At 34.1% G+C, this 17,874-nt stretch overlaps 1 protein-coding gene across 2 annotated transcripts; it reads left to right on the forward strand.

Moving 5' to 3' along the window:
* Positions 1–1,819: 1,819 nt before the first annotated feature.
* On the forward strand, positions 1,820–17,874 carry LOC127734483 (DNA repair protein complementing XP-A cells homolog). 2 transcript variants are annotated; one of them, XM_052244383.1, is made up of 7 exons: positions 1,820–2,023; positions 8,698–8,830; positions 10,098–10,210; positions 12,171–12,276; positions 12,807–12,972; positions 14,904–15,021; positions 17,413–17,874. In XM_052244383.1, exons 1-7 carry the CDS (start codon positions 1,987–1,989, stop codon positions 17,562–17,564), a joined length of 825 nt encoding a protein of 274 aa, XP_052100343.1. In that variant the 5' UTR covers positions 1,820–1,986; the 3' UTR covers positions 17,565–17,874. The 2 variants fall into 2 exon arrangements, with proteins under 2 accessions (XP_052100343.1, XP_052100344.1); XM_052244384.1 differs by having other exon boundaries at positions 1,820–2,008.

Consider the following 17,874-nt stretch of genomic DNA (forward strand, 5'->3'; position numbering starts at 1 on the left):
GGGCAGTCTGTTCCATTATAAGGTCAAAGGTCATGCCTAATTTGGTCTGTCTGATATCAAGGATTAGGTTCTCAGATTACAATTGCAGGCTGCCAGCTTCTCACTTTTGATTTTGCTGTTGAATACAAAGGACGTTTACTCAATAGGAATAAGTTTTCAATTTCATCCACCATCCACCCCAATCTACCACCTTCAATATTTCACTGAATGTGGGAACAGTTCTCAGCAACCCAGTGGTGTTTTATAAATAAATGACCATTACGAAATTCACCACTGGTTAATTTCTCTTCTTATCCCCAAGTAATTATCTACTTTTCATCTCTCCACCGTCAATTCAACCCCTTTTCGTAGCACCCTGCTACGGGATGAAGCATCGCTTCATCCCCTTTTGGAACCCTCTGCGTTCCAGTTGATTGGCGGAGTGTCCATGTCCACGGGGCTTGGCTACCCACTATACCAAGTGTCGTCGACAGGGCCTGGAGCAAAATTTTCCCAGCTGAGATACTGACTCCCAAAGGGCAAACTTATATTATATGATAAAAGTGAAACTTTATCAAGCCTTTGTTATCAACAGCCTTATCAATTTGTCAAAGTACTTGCGTCAGGTTTAGTCATTTGTCTGGTTCTGGTTTTTATATGGTCAGTAATTGTGGTTCTTCATCTTAAAGACAAGTTGAGAGACTGTAGCGTTTGGTCCCATGTTGTATATTATACATGTACATGTTTATGTTGAGTATAATTTGGCACCAGCTGTTCCAGGGTTAAAGAGCAACACTTGAAGGAACTATTATATAAGAGGATCTCCAAATTTAAGTTAGAGGTCTTGAGGTAATCATAAAGCACAGTAGTATCAAGGATCACATACAATGTGTTAGGGGCGTCACTTGGCATTCGTCGTCTCCTATGTGCTTACATGTCATGTAGGTCTCAAGTCATGACTTGGCATCCGTCTATCAATATTACTTAAGCTGTCATTTTCCTCCAGGACGAAAGTATAAATAGCTATTTATAAATAAATTAAAATTTTATAATAAAAAACTTCAAAATCGCCAAAGGATCTTCCCAGATGTAAAAAAAAATAGACTAAGTGCATGTATCTCTGACTTTAGTTTATGGAATCCAAGTCTTTGTAAACACTTACAGTAGTGTAAATATATGGCAAGAAATGAACCAAAAAATTATTACTTTAAAAATTTCCAGATTTATAATGAGATTGATTACAAGTATGTTGTTATACAGAAAAGACATAAAGACATATTGAGGGTGGGTCATAAATATCAAGGAAATATGTGTTAAATGAGGCATGCCAAGAAATCCTCGCTAAAAATTCCGGTCGACCTCCCACGGCATCCATTAGAAGTTAAAGATTTGATTTCATTCAATAAATTAATTTATGACCCACGTGTACGTCTCACTTAAAACACAGCCATATACCAAATGGTCAAAACAGAGACATATATACACATGTGTATATATGTCTCTGGTCAAAATTAATCATCCATGTAATTTGCTCTATGGGATGTTTGCAAAATTTCAACGGAGGCAATTTCTTGGCATGTGTCTCTTTGACATATTCCCCATTTCCATTCTCAATTTTAATTTTACTAGAGTTACTTGTACCAGAGACATATAATGTAATTGTGTATTATATGTCTCTGCTTTCACATTTTACAACAACACAAAAACAAATATCTAAGTAATCTGAAATTGTTCGCAACAATCTCTCCTTAGTGTTTAATGACACGTGTGTTCCAACGAAGGAGGACGGAAATTTGCAACACACATCTGTTCAAAAGTGAGGAATTACTCGTATCACTTCCCTTGCAAGCAGAGTCCCTTAGAGAAAAAAATTGTTACACAATCACAATTTTTCAAATTTAGCTTGTTTTCCAAACAATAAGGTGTTGATACAATAATAAAGTTGTAATTCTGGCGAGAAGATTTGAATACATGTTTTCACTACGTTCAGCAAATATATAACAAATTATGACTGAACAAATGGGGATTGGTAAGACTGTTTTAGGTAAATTTAGTGTAACAGTTGTAATATCCACCCTATTTACAGGGTCACCGCATTAAAAATAATTGCATTTATTATTATATAAATGTAGTCAAAACTCAAACATATGCATTTATTATTATATAAATGTAGTCAAAACTCACCATAATTGTAACTAGGGGACATTAATTACTAATTTATATTTTCAAAAACAGTTTAAATTGATTATGAAGAGTAATTAAGGGATATACATGTCATGTATGTCCTGTACAAATGTATATCCTTAATCAATTCAATTGCATTTTAACTTCAGAACTACAATCTTTGTGTTATTTATACAAGTTCCATTAATAATAAAATAAAATGAGGGATGTAATTAAGCACAAGGTAAGATAACTCTTCAGTGTTCCAGCTAGCATGAAATGGAGGGGCGCCGCGCCCCGCCCCCGAAATTTTGCGCCCCTCTGCCTTTTTAAGCGCCCCTCTGCCCTTCTGATGCGCCCCTCTGTGCCCTTTTGAAAAAAGTTTAAAAAACGATCTTTTTTCCTCATATTGTCGCCATTTTGTTGAGTTCTTTATACACACACTTCATTAAGACAACAGATTAAAATTGTTGACACTTGTTACCTGTATATAATCACCTATTTGATTAGAGTCAATTACTTAATCAGGTGAAATTTACGACCCTGTCTTATCCCTTTGCCCTGAAGCACCAAACATCCAAGTTAAATGAATTGATTTTTTAACACCTGACGATGCAATATAGAATTTATAAAATAAATGTGAACGATGTTCATTTCTATCGTATTTGTTATTTATAAAATAACGTTCATTAAAAAAGAATCATTCCAATAGTATATCGTAAATCGTCAACACGCAAAATGCCGACGAAAAAATGAAAAATTGACCGACTCGAAAATGAAAAGAAGCAAAGACTTGCCAGTCTATTACATCTTTTTTCAAGAATAATGACCATCAAAGGTAAAAAAATAATTTAATTCTTTACTTTTATGAAAAATCGAGAAGAAGAAAGGTTTCTATCAGATATCGCAATTGTTCTTCTATTATAAATTCCGCCGATTACGGAGCACTCGAAAGTCTGATTTTTATATCATTTTTCTTAAATTGAAATCCGTTTTGACTAACTTTAATATTGATATTATTAGATACGCTCAACATGAAATATACGGAGATGCTTGTTGAATTGATAATAAACTTTCAAAGTTGAATTAATTTATTATTGTGCCGATTGCATGATTACGGAGCTCTCGAAAGTCTGATTTTTGTATCAATTTTCTTATTGAAATCCGTTTTGACAAACTTATTGATATTTATTTATTAGATACGCTCAACATGAAATATACGGAGATGCTTGTGTGGAGAAAACTGTCAATTTGTTGACAACAAGAAAGACCCAGAATGGCCCATGGCTTCAAAAAGAGGAACATTTAAGAAGCACATGTAACATTACTGACCCACCCCCAGTAGATTTCGACACTAAAGTCAGAAGGTGCTTTCTCAATGGATTAATTGAAAATATAACAGTTAGATTTATGGATGCTGACACAATCGATCAGTTGGCCATTTTAGACCTTACAGGAACAGACAACATTGAAACAATGTATGGTTTTACAGAGATAGAATCTCTGGCAAATACATTTGACATGGACCCTGAAACTCTCCTTATTCAATGGCAGGAATTTATAGCTCTTGTGACATCAGCAGAACTTACAGATCCTTCCTTACCTAGTCTGCTAGAGCTATTTCATTCACCTTGTCATAAGGATAAAAACCTATTATCTATGTACCCTCTTGTTGCAAAACTATTCAGTGTTGCAATAATACAACCACTCAGTACAGCAGAGGTGGAGAGAATATTCTCTCAGGTCAAATTGATAAAGACAAGTCACAGGGCAAACTTGAAAACACAGACATTAACAAAAATATTAACTGTAAAATTAAACTGTGATGAAACTAAATTTGAAAAAATTCTTGATCAATGTGTGACAACCTTCTTCAAAAAGAAAAACAGAAGACTTGTCAATGTTGTTTAATATTTATTTGCATTTGAACTCTTCTTTGAAAAAATCTGTAGTTCTGAAAGAGAAATGAATATAGTAATGACTATTAGTGCTCTCAGTTTGATTTTAACTTATATGTTCTAAATAAATGATTTTTAAACTGGTATATAATAGTATAGAGTATTTAACTTAGCTACATGCTTGCTAAAAATATGTCATTATGTGGTAATATTAAGTATTTGAATTTTTTCAGTGAGAACGCGCTAAAGTGCCCTTTTTTAAAAACGCGCCCCTCTATTTTCAAATCCTAGCTGGAACACTGCTCTTTATGTGACATTAGCTGCAGAACCGTAGCTATTAGGGTCCACAAATAGTAAAAAATAACATAAGGACCTAAGAGCTACGGTTCCGCAGCTAATTTGACATAAGCTTGAAAGTGAAAAAGGAGGTTTTTACCATGATCCCTCACCCTTCAAAATATGATCCTATTGAATATATACATCATGTATATGTCCCAGACCATACAAGTCTTTGTACCATACGTGTGTGGTCATGACCATATACGTATACTCATATGATCCGACCATACGCCAATGGTTATATGGTCCGAACCTTTATTAACCAAACGAGTGTATACTATATACCCATATGGTCCGACCATATGCGAATGGTCGGACCATATGGGTTTATACATTGTAGTTTACACTTGTTTGGTTAATAAAGGATCGGACCATATAAGTATTTAGACCACAAAGTATTTTTCGAATAAATTCCAACTTCCTTGGCAGGAACATACAGCTCGTTCTCCGAAGCAAAATCAGCTTAAGTTACTGAAATCCTTTACCCATGACATGTTGTCTGAATCTTGGTGTATCTGTTATCTTTCGCTAGAGTCAATTTAAATCACCTTAATTTATCGTGTCGACTTTTTCGACCATTAGTGATACCATCAGCGTTTGAGGAAGAGACTTCTTTCTTCTTACTCCGGTGTTTAAATTGTTTTATTTTGTTTTATTCTTCTAATTTCTACTTATTTTTACATAATTGAAGTGTTCTTTCTCCTATTCATAAGATCGTACAACAACAACAGTTTTCATGTGCTGTCCCTCTATTCTTATTTTCCACATATATACAAATAAAGGCCGGGACAGCATGTATTTATATGAACTAATAACAATCGTATGAATAGGAGCATAAACACATTAAATAATTAGAAATGATTTGAAATATTCAAGAACATTTTAATTTATTAAAAACAAATTAAAACACCAAAATAAAGGAAAAAAAAGGGTGCAATGCCCAAGTGCCTGGGAGTTAAGTAGTTGAATTCTTGACTTGTTTAACGGTTCATTTAGATATTGTTGTTGAAATTATATTCCAAAGTCGAAGTCTACATATTGTTTTTCATAATGAAAAATCGGTAATGACCATGTAAAAATGTAAATAATAATTAACTTGTGAGTAAAGTTTACTTTATTTCATTAAACATCTAACAATGGTTACCATTTGATTAGATGAGTCACAATTTTATTTTAGTAACTGTTAATTTATGACACCTTGAAGGTCATAGCTAATGTAACGTTCATCAATTTAAATACCCAGACCATACGAGTATATACGTATATGGTCATTACCATACATGTATGGTCCAAATACTGGTATGGGTATTTAACATATATATATATACAATATAAAAATAAGGAGAAGTGGTATGATTGCCAATGAGACACCTATCCACCGAAGTTCAAATGAAGTGGATGTATATATGCAGGACTGGGAGGTGCTATGGGGACACTGAAGTGCGATGGTCAAGCTGAAGTGCGATGGCCCATTTGCTGATATGCAATGGTCTATATTACGCATGATGTCTAGTTTTAAATCTACAGTTATTATGACATGTATGAGAAGTAGATTTTGTAAAAAGTTACTATATAATTTTGCATTGGTTATTGTCTATATGTATGGCTTTAGTTACAGTTGCATACTGAATTAGAGATCATCCTCCTTGATTTAATGCATGTGAACATAATTCTGCATTATCATTTTATCTTTACTTGATTCCTCTCATGAGTACCTCGTCTACCCTAATATTATGAAACGCAGAGTTTTTCTCGGACCCGTACTTATTTAGAGAACCTTTTGTCGATTTTGAAAAAAAAGTCCGCTTCACAAGGTTAACTTTCTCCTTTCCACCAACACATGACCAATCACTCCTCATTTTCTGTAATATTAAAAGTTTATAAGACCCTGTATTAACTTAAAAACCCCTAAAACTGCTTCTAACAAACAAATTGACTTCTACATCGACCTGAAAAGCATTGAAAATATAGTTTATGTAGTCCATCGCACTTCAGCGTTACCACCATCACACTTTGGCGTAGCTATCAACAAGATAGTGTCACAATTACAACATCGCACTTCAGTGTGACCATCACAGTTTGGAGTACCATTGCGGTTCAGAGTCCTACATATAAATATACATGTTTATACAGATCTTTCAAATTTGTTTTTATACGACTGCAAAAAATTTTGCGGTCGTATATTGGTATGACGTTGGCGTCGTCGGCGTCGTCGTCATCATCGTCGTCCGGCGTCGTCCCAAGACACATTGGTTTTCGCACTCTAACTTTAGTTTAAGTAAATGGATCTCTATGAAATTTTTCCATAAGGTTCAATACCACAAAAGGAAGGTTGGGATTGATTTAGGGGGTTATGGTACCAACAGTTAAGGAATTAGGGGCCAAAAATAAGCATTTTTCTAGTTTCCAGACAATAACTTGTGTGTAAGTGTATGGATCTCTCTGACATTGTACCACAAGGTTACATATCACAAAGGAAAGGCTGGAATTGATTTTGGGGTAATTGCCTCAAAATATTAGGAATTAGGGGCCAAAAAAGGGCCAAAAAACAAGCATTTTTCTAGTTTCATGACAATAACTTGTGTGTAAGTGTTTGGATATTTCTGAAATTGTACTACAAGGTTCCATATCATAAAGGGAAAGCTGGAATTGAGTTTGGGGGTAATTGCCCGCAACGTTTAGGAATTGGGGGCCAAACAGGGGCAGTATTGTGCAAAAGAAGATACTTCCTATAAATTGCTTATTTCTTGACCAATTTCAATGGGGTTTTAATTCTTTGAATTCTTGGGGTTCTTTAATATGCTGAATCTAACCGTGTATTAAGTTTTTGGATTTTGGGCCCCGTTTTTAAATTGGTCCACATTGAGGTCCAAAGGGTCCAAAATTAAACTTTGTTTGATTTCTTCTAAAATTGAATTATTGGGGTTCTTTGATATGCCGAATCTAAACATGTATTTAGATTTTTGATTATGGGCCCAGTTTTCAAGTTGGTCCAAATCGGGGTCCAAAATTAAACTTTGTTTGATTTCAACAAAAATTGAATATATGGGGTTCTTTGATATGCTGAATCTAACCATGTATTTAGATTTTTGATTTTTGGCTCCCGTTATCAACTTTGTCCACATTGAGGTCAAAAGGGTCCAAAATTAAACTTTGTTTGATTTCATCAAAAATTGAATTCTTGGGGTTCTTTGATATGCTGAATCTAACCATGTATTTAGATTTTGGATATTGGACCATAATAGGTGAATGTCCAATTTAAAATTTTTAAGTTCTTAGACCACATTCATTCTGTGTCAGAAACCTATGCTGTGTCAAATATTTAATCACAATCCAAATTCAGAGCTGTATCAAGCTTGAATGTTGTGTCCATACTTGCCCCAACTGTTCAGGGTTCGACCTCTGCGGTCGTATCAAGCTGCGCCCTGCGGAGCATTTTATTCATTTTTAAAACCAAATTTGTTAGCTCTTTGGTGCAATGGGTCATTTGAATGTATATGTCAACATGGTAAATTTTTGCATGTCAGATGTCAGATCAGATTTACAAGCAAGACAATGACACATGAATGACAGAAAAATTAGACAATTTTAGGCTGTTAACTTGCAAAAAACTGTGACTTGGCATGTATGTTTAACTATGCCTACATTTAACATGAGAACTGCATGGAGATCAGTTTTAGCTACTAACTTATAAAAAAGTGGAGAATCTTCTTTTACAAAAAAGAGACAGAATATACCATGGGAACAACAATAACAATTATGTCGAAGAAAACCAGACAATACCATGGCCAAAAAGAAAAAGGATTAAAAGACAACAGTCGACAAAGAAATACACAGAAACTAAAGACTCAGAAACACCTGCACAAACCCAACCAAAACCAGAGTGATCTCAGATGCTCCAGAGGAGTACAAAAGAGAGTCCAAAGATACCAAAGGGACATTCAAACTCATAAGTTGAAAATAAACTGACAACGCCATGGTTAAAAGAGATAAAGACCAACAGACAAACAACAGGATACAAAACACAACAGACTCCAGACTGAACAGCACGAACCCCACCAAAATCTAGGGGTAATCTCAGGTGCTCTGGAAGGGTAAGCAGATCCTGCTCCACATGTGGCACCCGTCGTGTTACTTATGTTAGTACAAACCCGGTGTACAACTGGTAAAAAAAAACCAGCATTTGTATTCATGTTTATTTATATATCCAATCAGAATACAATATTGTAATGTTTACATTTTTTTATCTACTGGTTTAGATCTTCTTTACATTCAGACTTTACAATGTTTTTACCTTGATTTTCATCTTGCATTTTAGAAAATGAAATTGAAGAAAAGAAGCTTGCACCATCACAGAAGGCCAGGATAGAAAGGAACAGGCAAAAAGCTTTACTACTTAGACAAGCCAGACTGCTGAACAAACCATATTCTAAAGACAAAAATGATGTTGGGTAATTAAATCTAAGTCTTTAAGTGAATACTTACATTTCCTGTTACTAAACATGCTAAAGGACAATTAAAAAGTTATGACAAATGCAGAATGAAGTTTTTTTTATCAATTCATGTTTATGTATCTTATGTCATTAATATTGTTCATTTTTGAATGTTAATTACCTGATAAAAATTGATATTGATCAAAGACTCAAATGGTTAGGTTTCGAAGAATTTTTAATTTCTTAAACAACGGAGAATGGTTTTTACCGGTACTGAACATATAAAAATATGGGTACATAAAATGTAAAAATGAGAAAAAACCTTTAAATACACAACAAATACATCTCCATAATAGAAGGTGCAAAATTTCTTTGTAAGTTGGGGGATGTTAAGGTCCTACACAACAACTGCATACACTAACAACAGTTGCAAACACTATGATGGTTGCAAAAAAGTACATGTGATTTAACACAAATAAGAGATTATTAAGAATGTTTATTTGGTCAATTGGTAATTTAAGAATAATGTACCCTTTTTTTTTGTTTTAATGCCAAACTTATGGAAATTTTATAAAAATAAATCCACAGCCTTTCCCCTTGTACTCTTATATTTGACATTTTGGTACTTTATAGAAAAGGGATTACTGCATGTAGTGCTAGCAATGATTCCCATAAAATAAGTTTTTATATTAAGATATTAGTTAAAACAAGTACAGATATTGAACTATTCAAGCACACTTTCTAGTGTGTGCTCAAATTTAGTGACTCAGCACATGGTATTTTTGGATGGTAAAGGTTATTTAGGACTTTTCGTGAACAATAAATGCACAACATGAACAAACAAGTGAGTAATCTATATTTAAAATGTTAAAACATAACTATCTGTAATAAAGTCTGTGGATTTTCTGTAAAATTCTTGGCTAGATTTGCCACACAATCCCCATTTTCTATTAAATGCAATGAAACAATAAATATTATTGCTGTGAACATTATTTCCCTTTGGTAAATTAACAAAAGGGCACGTCTCATGTTGTCAGTATTTTTGCTGTTTGGATTTTATTGCACCTTGAAAGGTTTGTAATACACAGGCCTACAGAAGGGGTCATTATCCTTAAAGAAACCTGATTGATTTATCTGAGAACAAGTTAATTAATAGCTCGTAATAATTAGTTCACTTCATTACTTTCATTCCCTTTTCAAACAACTTATTGTTTGTTGTATCCAATATCTTATAAATCAGAGGAACAGATGTGAACTTTTTGTAATCCACTATGTGCTTTTGTAGGCAAAAAGTCAAAGGTCCAGCTAAAATCATTGACACTGGAGCAGGATTCTTCCTAGAGGACGATGACGATGAAGACAAACTAATGGCAAACATTCCAATAAAGCATGCTCCTGGTAGGTGATAAACTTAAAGCAAACATTCAAACAAAGGATGCTCCTGGTAGGTGATAAACTTAAAGAAAACATTCAAACAAAGGATGCTCCTGGTAGGTGATAAACTAAAAGCAAACATTCAAACAAAGCATGCTCCTGGTAGGTGATAAACTAAAAGCAAACATTCAAACAAAGCATGCTCCTGGTAGGTGATAAACTAAAAGGAAACATTCAAATAAAGCATGCTCCTGGTAGGTGATAAACTAAAAGCAAACATTCAAACAAAGCATGCTCCTGGTAGGTGATAAACTAAAAGCAAACATTCAAACAAAGGATGCTCCTGGTAGGTGACAAACCAATGGCAAACATTCAGATAAAGCACACTCCTGGTAGGTGACAAACTTATGGCACACATTCAAACAAAGCATGCTCCTGGTAGGTGACAAACTAATGACAAACATTCAAATAAAGCATGCTCCTGGTTTGTGACAAACTATTGGCAAACTTTCAAACAAAGCATGCTCCTGGTAGGTGACAAACTAATGACAAACATTCAAATAAAGCATGCTCCTGGTAGGTTACAAACTAATAGCAAACATTCAAACAAAGCATGCTCCTGGTTTGTGACAAACTAATGGCAAACATGCCAATAAAGCATACTTTTGGTAGGTGACAAACTAATGACAAACATTCAAATAAACCATGCTCCTGGTTTGTGACAAACTAATGGCAAACATTCAAATAAAGCATGCTCCTGGTTTGTGACAAACTAATGACAAACTTTCAAATAAAGCATGCTCCTGGTAGGTTACAAACTAATGACAAACATTCAAACAAAGCATTCTCCTGGTTTGTGACAAACTAATGACAAACATTCAGATAAAGCATGCTCCTGGTAGGTTACAAACTAATAGCAAACATTCAAACAAAGCATGCTCCTGGTAGGTGACAAACTAATAGCAAACATTCAAACAATCATGCTCCTTGTAGGTGACAAGATAATGGCAAACATTCCAATAAAGCATGCTCCTGGTAGGTGACAAACTAATGGCAAACATTCCAATAAAGCATACTTTTGGTAGGTGACAAACTAATTGCAAATGTTCCAATAAAGCATGCTCCTAGTAGGTGACAAACTGATGGCACACATTCAAACAAAGCATGCTTCTTGTAAGTGACAAACTAATGGCAAACATTCCTATAAAGCATGCTCCTGGTAGGTGATAAACTTAAAGCAAACATTCAAACAAAGGATGCTCCTGGTAGGTGATAAACTAATGGCAAACATTCAAACAAAGCATGCTCCTGGTAGGTTACAAACTAATAGCAAACATTCAAACAAAGCATGCTCCTGGTTTGTGACAAACTAATGGTAAACATTCAAAAAATCATGCTCCTTGTAGGTGACAAACTAATGGCAAACATTCCAATAAAGCATGCTCCAAGCTGTGACAAACATTCTAATAAATCTCTTTATAGTTGGCTTTCCACACATGTTTTTATATCCACCATCTACCAACAGAAAATTTTAGATTTCTCCTTAACAGAAATAGAGCCCATATGTACTCGTATCACTGATTTAATCATCTGCTCTTCATATGAATATTAAATTTCCTCCTTTAAAGCTGATCAAACATTTAGATTGTAGTTCAAATAACCCTAGGAATGTATTACTGGACTTCATATTGGATGGGCATGTATGTTTAACTTTGATTCATAAATAGTTTTTGGATCTTAGACACATGCTTATATATTCGTTTATAAAGATTTCAAAATGTTCCCCATTTTGAAAAAAAATCAAAGATTATGCAAGTAGCTATTGTCAACAATTGCTTCACAACATGTTATTTTTCAGGATAGAGCATTCCATAATATTCAAATTTAATTCTTAGTGTAAATGTACCATGTTTAGTGAACAAAAAGTATTGTTTTTATATTTTCAATGAGCCACACATTGTACAAATGGTTTTGATGTTTTCAGGCCCTGTTATTACAGAAAACAAAATATTTTGTGATGATTGTGGAAAAGAAATGCAGGAGTCTTACTTGAAAACCAATTATGATGTAGACATTTGTGATATATGTAGGTGTGTATAACTGATTTTTTTTTCATTTTGATGTTAGTTTTGCATTTCTAAGACATTTTGTGATCATGTATTGGTATGATCTGAGATGGTTTGTGTTTTCTTTATCATTTCCCTTTGTTTCAACCTGACAGTCTTTTTTTCATATTTAAACAGTACACCTTGCGATAAGATGCATTCATTGGCATGTTGTTTGTTAAATATAAGTTGTCATTCCTGTTAGGAATATTATTTCATATATAAACATAGTGTTATTGATGGTGTAATTATGTGTTCTCTGAATAAACATGTAAACTATTGTCTAATCTTTATTGTAGTTTGGTCTTTTGGAACCTAATGATGATAATGATTATAATCTCCAGACTGTAAAAGACTAAATTATTCACTTTCAATGTAAAAAAGTATCAGAAATCCATTCTGAATTTACAGCAATTATAAAAATATATTTATATAACGGTTAATAAATGGGGTTGTTTGCATTTGTAACAACAGATATTAAGGTATGCTATAACTGAAGCTTATTTATTTGACAGGGAAAATGAAGAAAAACACAATTTAATTACCAAAACAGATGCAAAGACCAAGTATTTATTACGAGATGCTGATTTTGATGTTCGAGATCCTCCTTTGAAGTTCATCTCAAGGAAGAATCCACATCACAAATCATGGGGAGAAATGAAACTCTTTTACGAACCTCAGGTAACACATACAGTAGTAGCAAAACAAACCCTCCACATTCTATATGTGCCTGTCCCAAGTCAGGAGCCTGTAATTGAGTAGATGTCCTTGGCTTGTATTGGTCATACATGTATTTGTTTTTCGTAAATTATTTTGCTATAAATTAGGCCGTTAACTTTCTCAATTGAATTGTTTAATATTTTTCATGTCGGGTCCTTTTATATCTGACTATATGGTATGGGTTTTTTCTCATTGTTGAAAGCTGCACAGTTGCCTATAATTGTTTTAATACATCCACTTCATTTGAACTTTGGTGTATAGTTGTCTCATTGGCTTGTCACCACATCTCCTTATATTTATAATGTCTATAATGTATGGCTCACCTGGGCATAAGGGCCAATGTGAGCTATTGCTATCATCCATCTATCATTTTTGTCTTAGTCTTCCATCTTTTTATGTTTAATCAGATGTTAGTGTCATACCCATATATCCGGCTTTGTGCTTTACCAAAGCTGAGTTAGATATTAGATATGCTAGCTCACTAAGTAACAGTCTGTAGGAAGACCTGTTTTTCTACCTGGACACATTCAAACAGTCTGCTTTTAATCCTAAATGCTGCATGCTTAGTGTAGAAGCAGCAAATGATAATCTTTAAAATCTCAGTGTTGAACTTTGCTTCTTCACTCAAGGAAGGTATGCTACAACAAAACTTTTGAGTTGACCCATTAGATACTGGAAGGGCAATCATTTTACTGTAAAAAACATTTTAAAGCTCAAACTATCAAACTGAAAGTATACTCTAGCTTCCTCTTCCATAAAAAATTACATAAAGGTATAACAAAGTTAGCAAGACCTAACAAAAACTCACACTTACTTTTGAAAACCAATTGATTATTGGTGATAAATGCCACTTTAAACCAACTTGGCTGCCAGTTTATGTTGGTTGAGGGAGCCATGCCACTTTCAACCAACTTGGCTGCCAGTTTATATTGGTTGAGGGAGCTGGAGTACCCAGAGAGAACCAATGGCTGCCAGTTTATATTGGTTGAGGTAGCCGGAGTACCCAGAGAGAACCAATGGCTGCCAGTTTATATTGGTTGAGGTAGCCGGAGTACCAAGAGAGAACCAATGCCTGCCAGTATATATTGGTTGAGGTAGCCGGAGTACCCAATGAGAACCAATGGCTGCCAGTTTATATTGGTTGAGGTAGCCGGAGTACCAAGAGAGAACCAATGGCTGCCAGTTTATATTGGTTGAGGGAGCCAGAGTACCCAGAGAGAACCAATGGCTGCCAGTTTATATTGGTTGAGGTAGCCGGAGTACCCAGAGAAAACCAATGGCTGCCAGTTTTTATTGGTGGAGGGAGCTGGAGTACCCAGAGAGAACCAATGGCTGCCAGTTTATATTGGTTGAGGGAGCCGGAGTACCCAGAGAGAACCAATGGCTGCCAGTTTATATTGGTTGAGGGAGCTGGAGTACCCAGAGAGAACCAATGGCTGCCAGTTTTTATTGGTTGAGGGAGCCGGAGTACCCAGAGAGAACCAATGGCTGCCAGTTTTTATTGGTTGAGGGAGCCAGAGTACCCAGAGAGAACCACCAATCTTTGGCAGGAAAACTTACATTCTTAGTCACCATCTGAGTCGAACTCACCTTGCCACAAGTGGACTTCAAACTCACAACCTCAGCTTGATATTGGAAAAACAGCTTAATTTTCTGTGATTGTTTAGAGTACTGTTACTCTATTTACATCTATAATAGTGTTAAAATCTAAAATTAAACTTTTGTTCAAATAATTCTATTATCTGAATTTTCAAGTACTGTTATAGATATTATATCTGCCCATAGTTGTTTGTGTTTAAAGTTGATAGACATGAAGATTTATGTTTCATATGTTAGATTATATTAGTTTATTTCAATCTGTATACATTTGTTTTGTTGTTATTTTTGATAAGGTATATAAAAGAGCAATGGAGATTTGGGAAACAGAAGAAAAGATAGAAGAAGAAAGAGATAAAAGGGAAGACAATAAAGAAAAAACGAAGCGAAAAAAATTTGACAAGAAAGTCAAAGGTATTGTTCCATTTGCATTTTACAGAGGTCATCTCAATGGTTAATTAGATGGTGTCCTAGTCTAAAATACACACGAAATGCTGATACATTATAACAAGTCTATGCATTGTTAATTGTTTGTTTTGGACTTTTTGTTATTGTACATTATAAATCAAATACGAGAATTTGAGACAAATTGGTGGACATGAATTTGACAGCTAATGCCTATTTAAACTTTAAAAGAAAAATATTGTTATGATTGAAAGTTTTAACTTTTTGTACAGCTAATGCACCTTTTAAGCTCATTTACCCAGCAATAATATTTATTTTTATAGAAAAATTATAGGAACTATATAAATTCTTTCATAAGCACAATGCATTTAACTTTAAAAAGTGGGATTCATTATATATCCTTCGAATTCATAAATTTGTCTGAATTTAAAGTGTTCCTAGAATAATAAAATGCTCCGCAGGGCGCAGCTTGATACGACCGCAGAGGTCAAACTCTGAACAGTTGGGGCAAGTATGGACACAACATTCTAGCTTGATACAGCTCTGAATTTGGATTGTGATTAAATATTTGACACAGCATAGGTTTCTGACACAGAATGAATGTGGTCTAAGAACTTAAAAATTTTAAATTAGACATTCACCTATTATGGTCCAATATCCAAAATCTAAATACATGGTTAGATTCAGCATATCAAAGAACCCCATATATTCAATTTTTGTTGAATTCAAACAAAGTTAAATTTTGGACACTTTGGACCTCAATGTGGACCAATTTAAAAACGGGGCCCAAAATCCAAAAACTTAATACACGGTTAGATTCAGCATATTAAAGAACCCCAAGAATTCAAGAATAAACCCCATTGAAATTGATCAAGAAATAAGCAATTTATATGAAGTATCTTCTTTTGCACAATACTGTGCAATTGAATATTTCTTGCTATTGCGCAATACTGTACAATTGACAATTTCTTGCTATTGCGCAATATTGTGCTATTGGATATTTCTTGCTATTGCGCAATACTGTGCAATTGAAGATTTCTTGCTATTGCGCAATACTGTGCAATTGAAGATTTCTTGCTATTGTACAATACTGTGCAATTGAAAATTTCTTGCTATTGCACAATACTTATTATATAATAATTTACACATCCTGTTTGGTGTGTATCTCCTACCATATCAATATTATTTGCTTTTAAATATAAATCAGAAACAACCAACTTAAAATGGAAAATTTTAAAAGAAAAAAAAAAGGAAAAAAGAAAAAAAGAAAGAAAAAAAAATCCCCCCCCCAAATTTTTTGAACCCCCTTATGATTCATCACCCCCAAACTCAATCCCAGCCTTCCCTTTGTGGTATGGTACCTTGCAGTACAATTTCAGAGAGATCCATACACTTGAACACAAGTTATTGTCTGGAAACTAGAAAAATGCTTATTTTTGGCCCCTTTTTGGCCCCCAATTCCTAAACATTTCAGGCAATTACCCCCAAACTCAATTCCAGCTTTCCCTTTGTGATATGGAACCTTGTAGTACAATTTCAGAAATATCCAAACACTTACACACAAGTTATTGTCATGAAACTAGAAAAATGCTTGTTTTTTGCCCCTTTTTTGGTCCCTAATTCCTAAAATTTGAGGCAATTACCCCCAAAATCAATTACAGCCTTCCCTTTGTGATATGGAACCTTGTGGTACAATGTCAGAGAGATCCATACACTTACACACAAGTTATTGTCTGGAAGTTACAAAAATGCTTATTTTTGGCCCCTAATTCCTTAACTGTTGGTACCATAACCCCCAAAATCAATCCCAACCTTCCTTTTGTGGTATTGAACCTTATGGTGAAATTTCATGGAGATCCATTCACTTAAACTAAAGTTAGAGTGCGAAAACCAATGTGTCTTTGGACGACGCCGGACGAAGCCGACGATGACGAATGCGACGACTATGACGCCAACGTCATACCAATATACGACCAAAAATTTTTTAATTTTTGCGGTTGTATAAAAATTAGTGCAGGTTCCTCAAACTTGATTGACTTATGAAAACTTAAGGTTGTTCAATGGACCATTAAAAAGAGGTCTGCATTAAGACATCCACTACATAAATATGTCAAACTATGAAGTAACCTGCTGCCACTTAAATACTGTAAATTCAGAAATTTTTGCCATGTTTTTATTATAAAAAAATTGCAATGTGATAGGTGTTGCAAAAATATAAACTTGCATTTTAAATTTTGATACCATTATTTTTATGCAGTATTTGGTATCTAAAATGGTAATAATTAAACTTGCATAATGTAGATTGTCCAGCAATTGCAATAATTTCTGAATTTACAGTTTTAATATTTTTGTTGGTTGACAAAGTGTAATTTGATATTGTTTTTTATTTTTCTATGTCAGAATTGAGATTGGCTGTGAGAGGAAGTTTAGCAAGAAAAGACAGAGGACCACATCAGCATGAGTATGGAGAAGAAACATATGACGAAGAAGATGATATGTACAGTAAAAAATGTCTGACATGTGGACATATTGATACATATGAAAAAATGTAATGACTGCAAGTGAGGAGAAGAAAGGTTATTTGTCAAACAGATCCAATCCAAGTGATATAATACAACAGTCATGACAGTCAATTTTACTGTTGTTTATTTAAAAACATTAAGATCCAATGTTGTTTATAGACATGTTCATTGTTATGGTAGACCGAAAATGTCAGAAAGTGGAATGTTCACTACAGAAGATTTGTAAATTTATTTAAAACAAGCATAGATTTATATTGTTTAGCTCTGTATAGAACTTATAGGTAAAAATAATTTATATGTATGTTGTTACATGTATTAAAGATTTATTTTTGCTACATAA

The sequence above is a fragment of the Mytilus californianus genome, unplaced genomic scaffold (assembly GCF_021869535.1).
Source record: "Mytilus californianus isolate M0D057914Y unplaced genomic scaffold, xbMytCali1.0.p SCAF_3, whole genome shotgun sequence".
Lineage (NCBI taxonomy): Eukaryota > Metazoa > Mollusca > Bivalvia > Mytilida > Mytilidae > Mytilus > Mytilus californianus.

What these genes read in the sequence shown, in the direction of transcription:
- LOC127734483 (XM_052244383.1), top strand. Translation starts at nt 1,987, where the DNA reads ATGACTGAACAAATGGGGATTGGTAAGACTGTTTTAG. An exon ending in AAAGACAAAAATGATGTTGG is followed by an intron (nt 8,831 to 10,097) that starts GTAATTAAATCT and finishes GTGCTTTTGTAG; the next exon opens with GCAAAAAGTCAAAGGTCCAG. An exon ending in GACATTTGTGATATATGTAG is followed by an intron (nt 12,277 to 12,806) that starts GTGTGTATAACT and finishes TTTATTTGACAG; the next exon opens with GGAAAATGAAGAAAAACACA.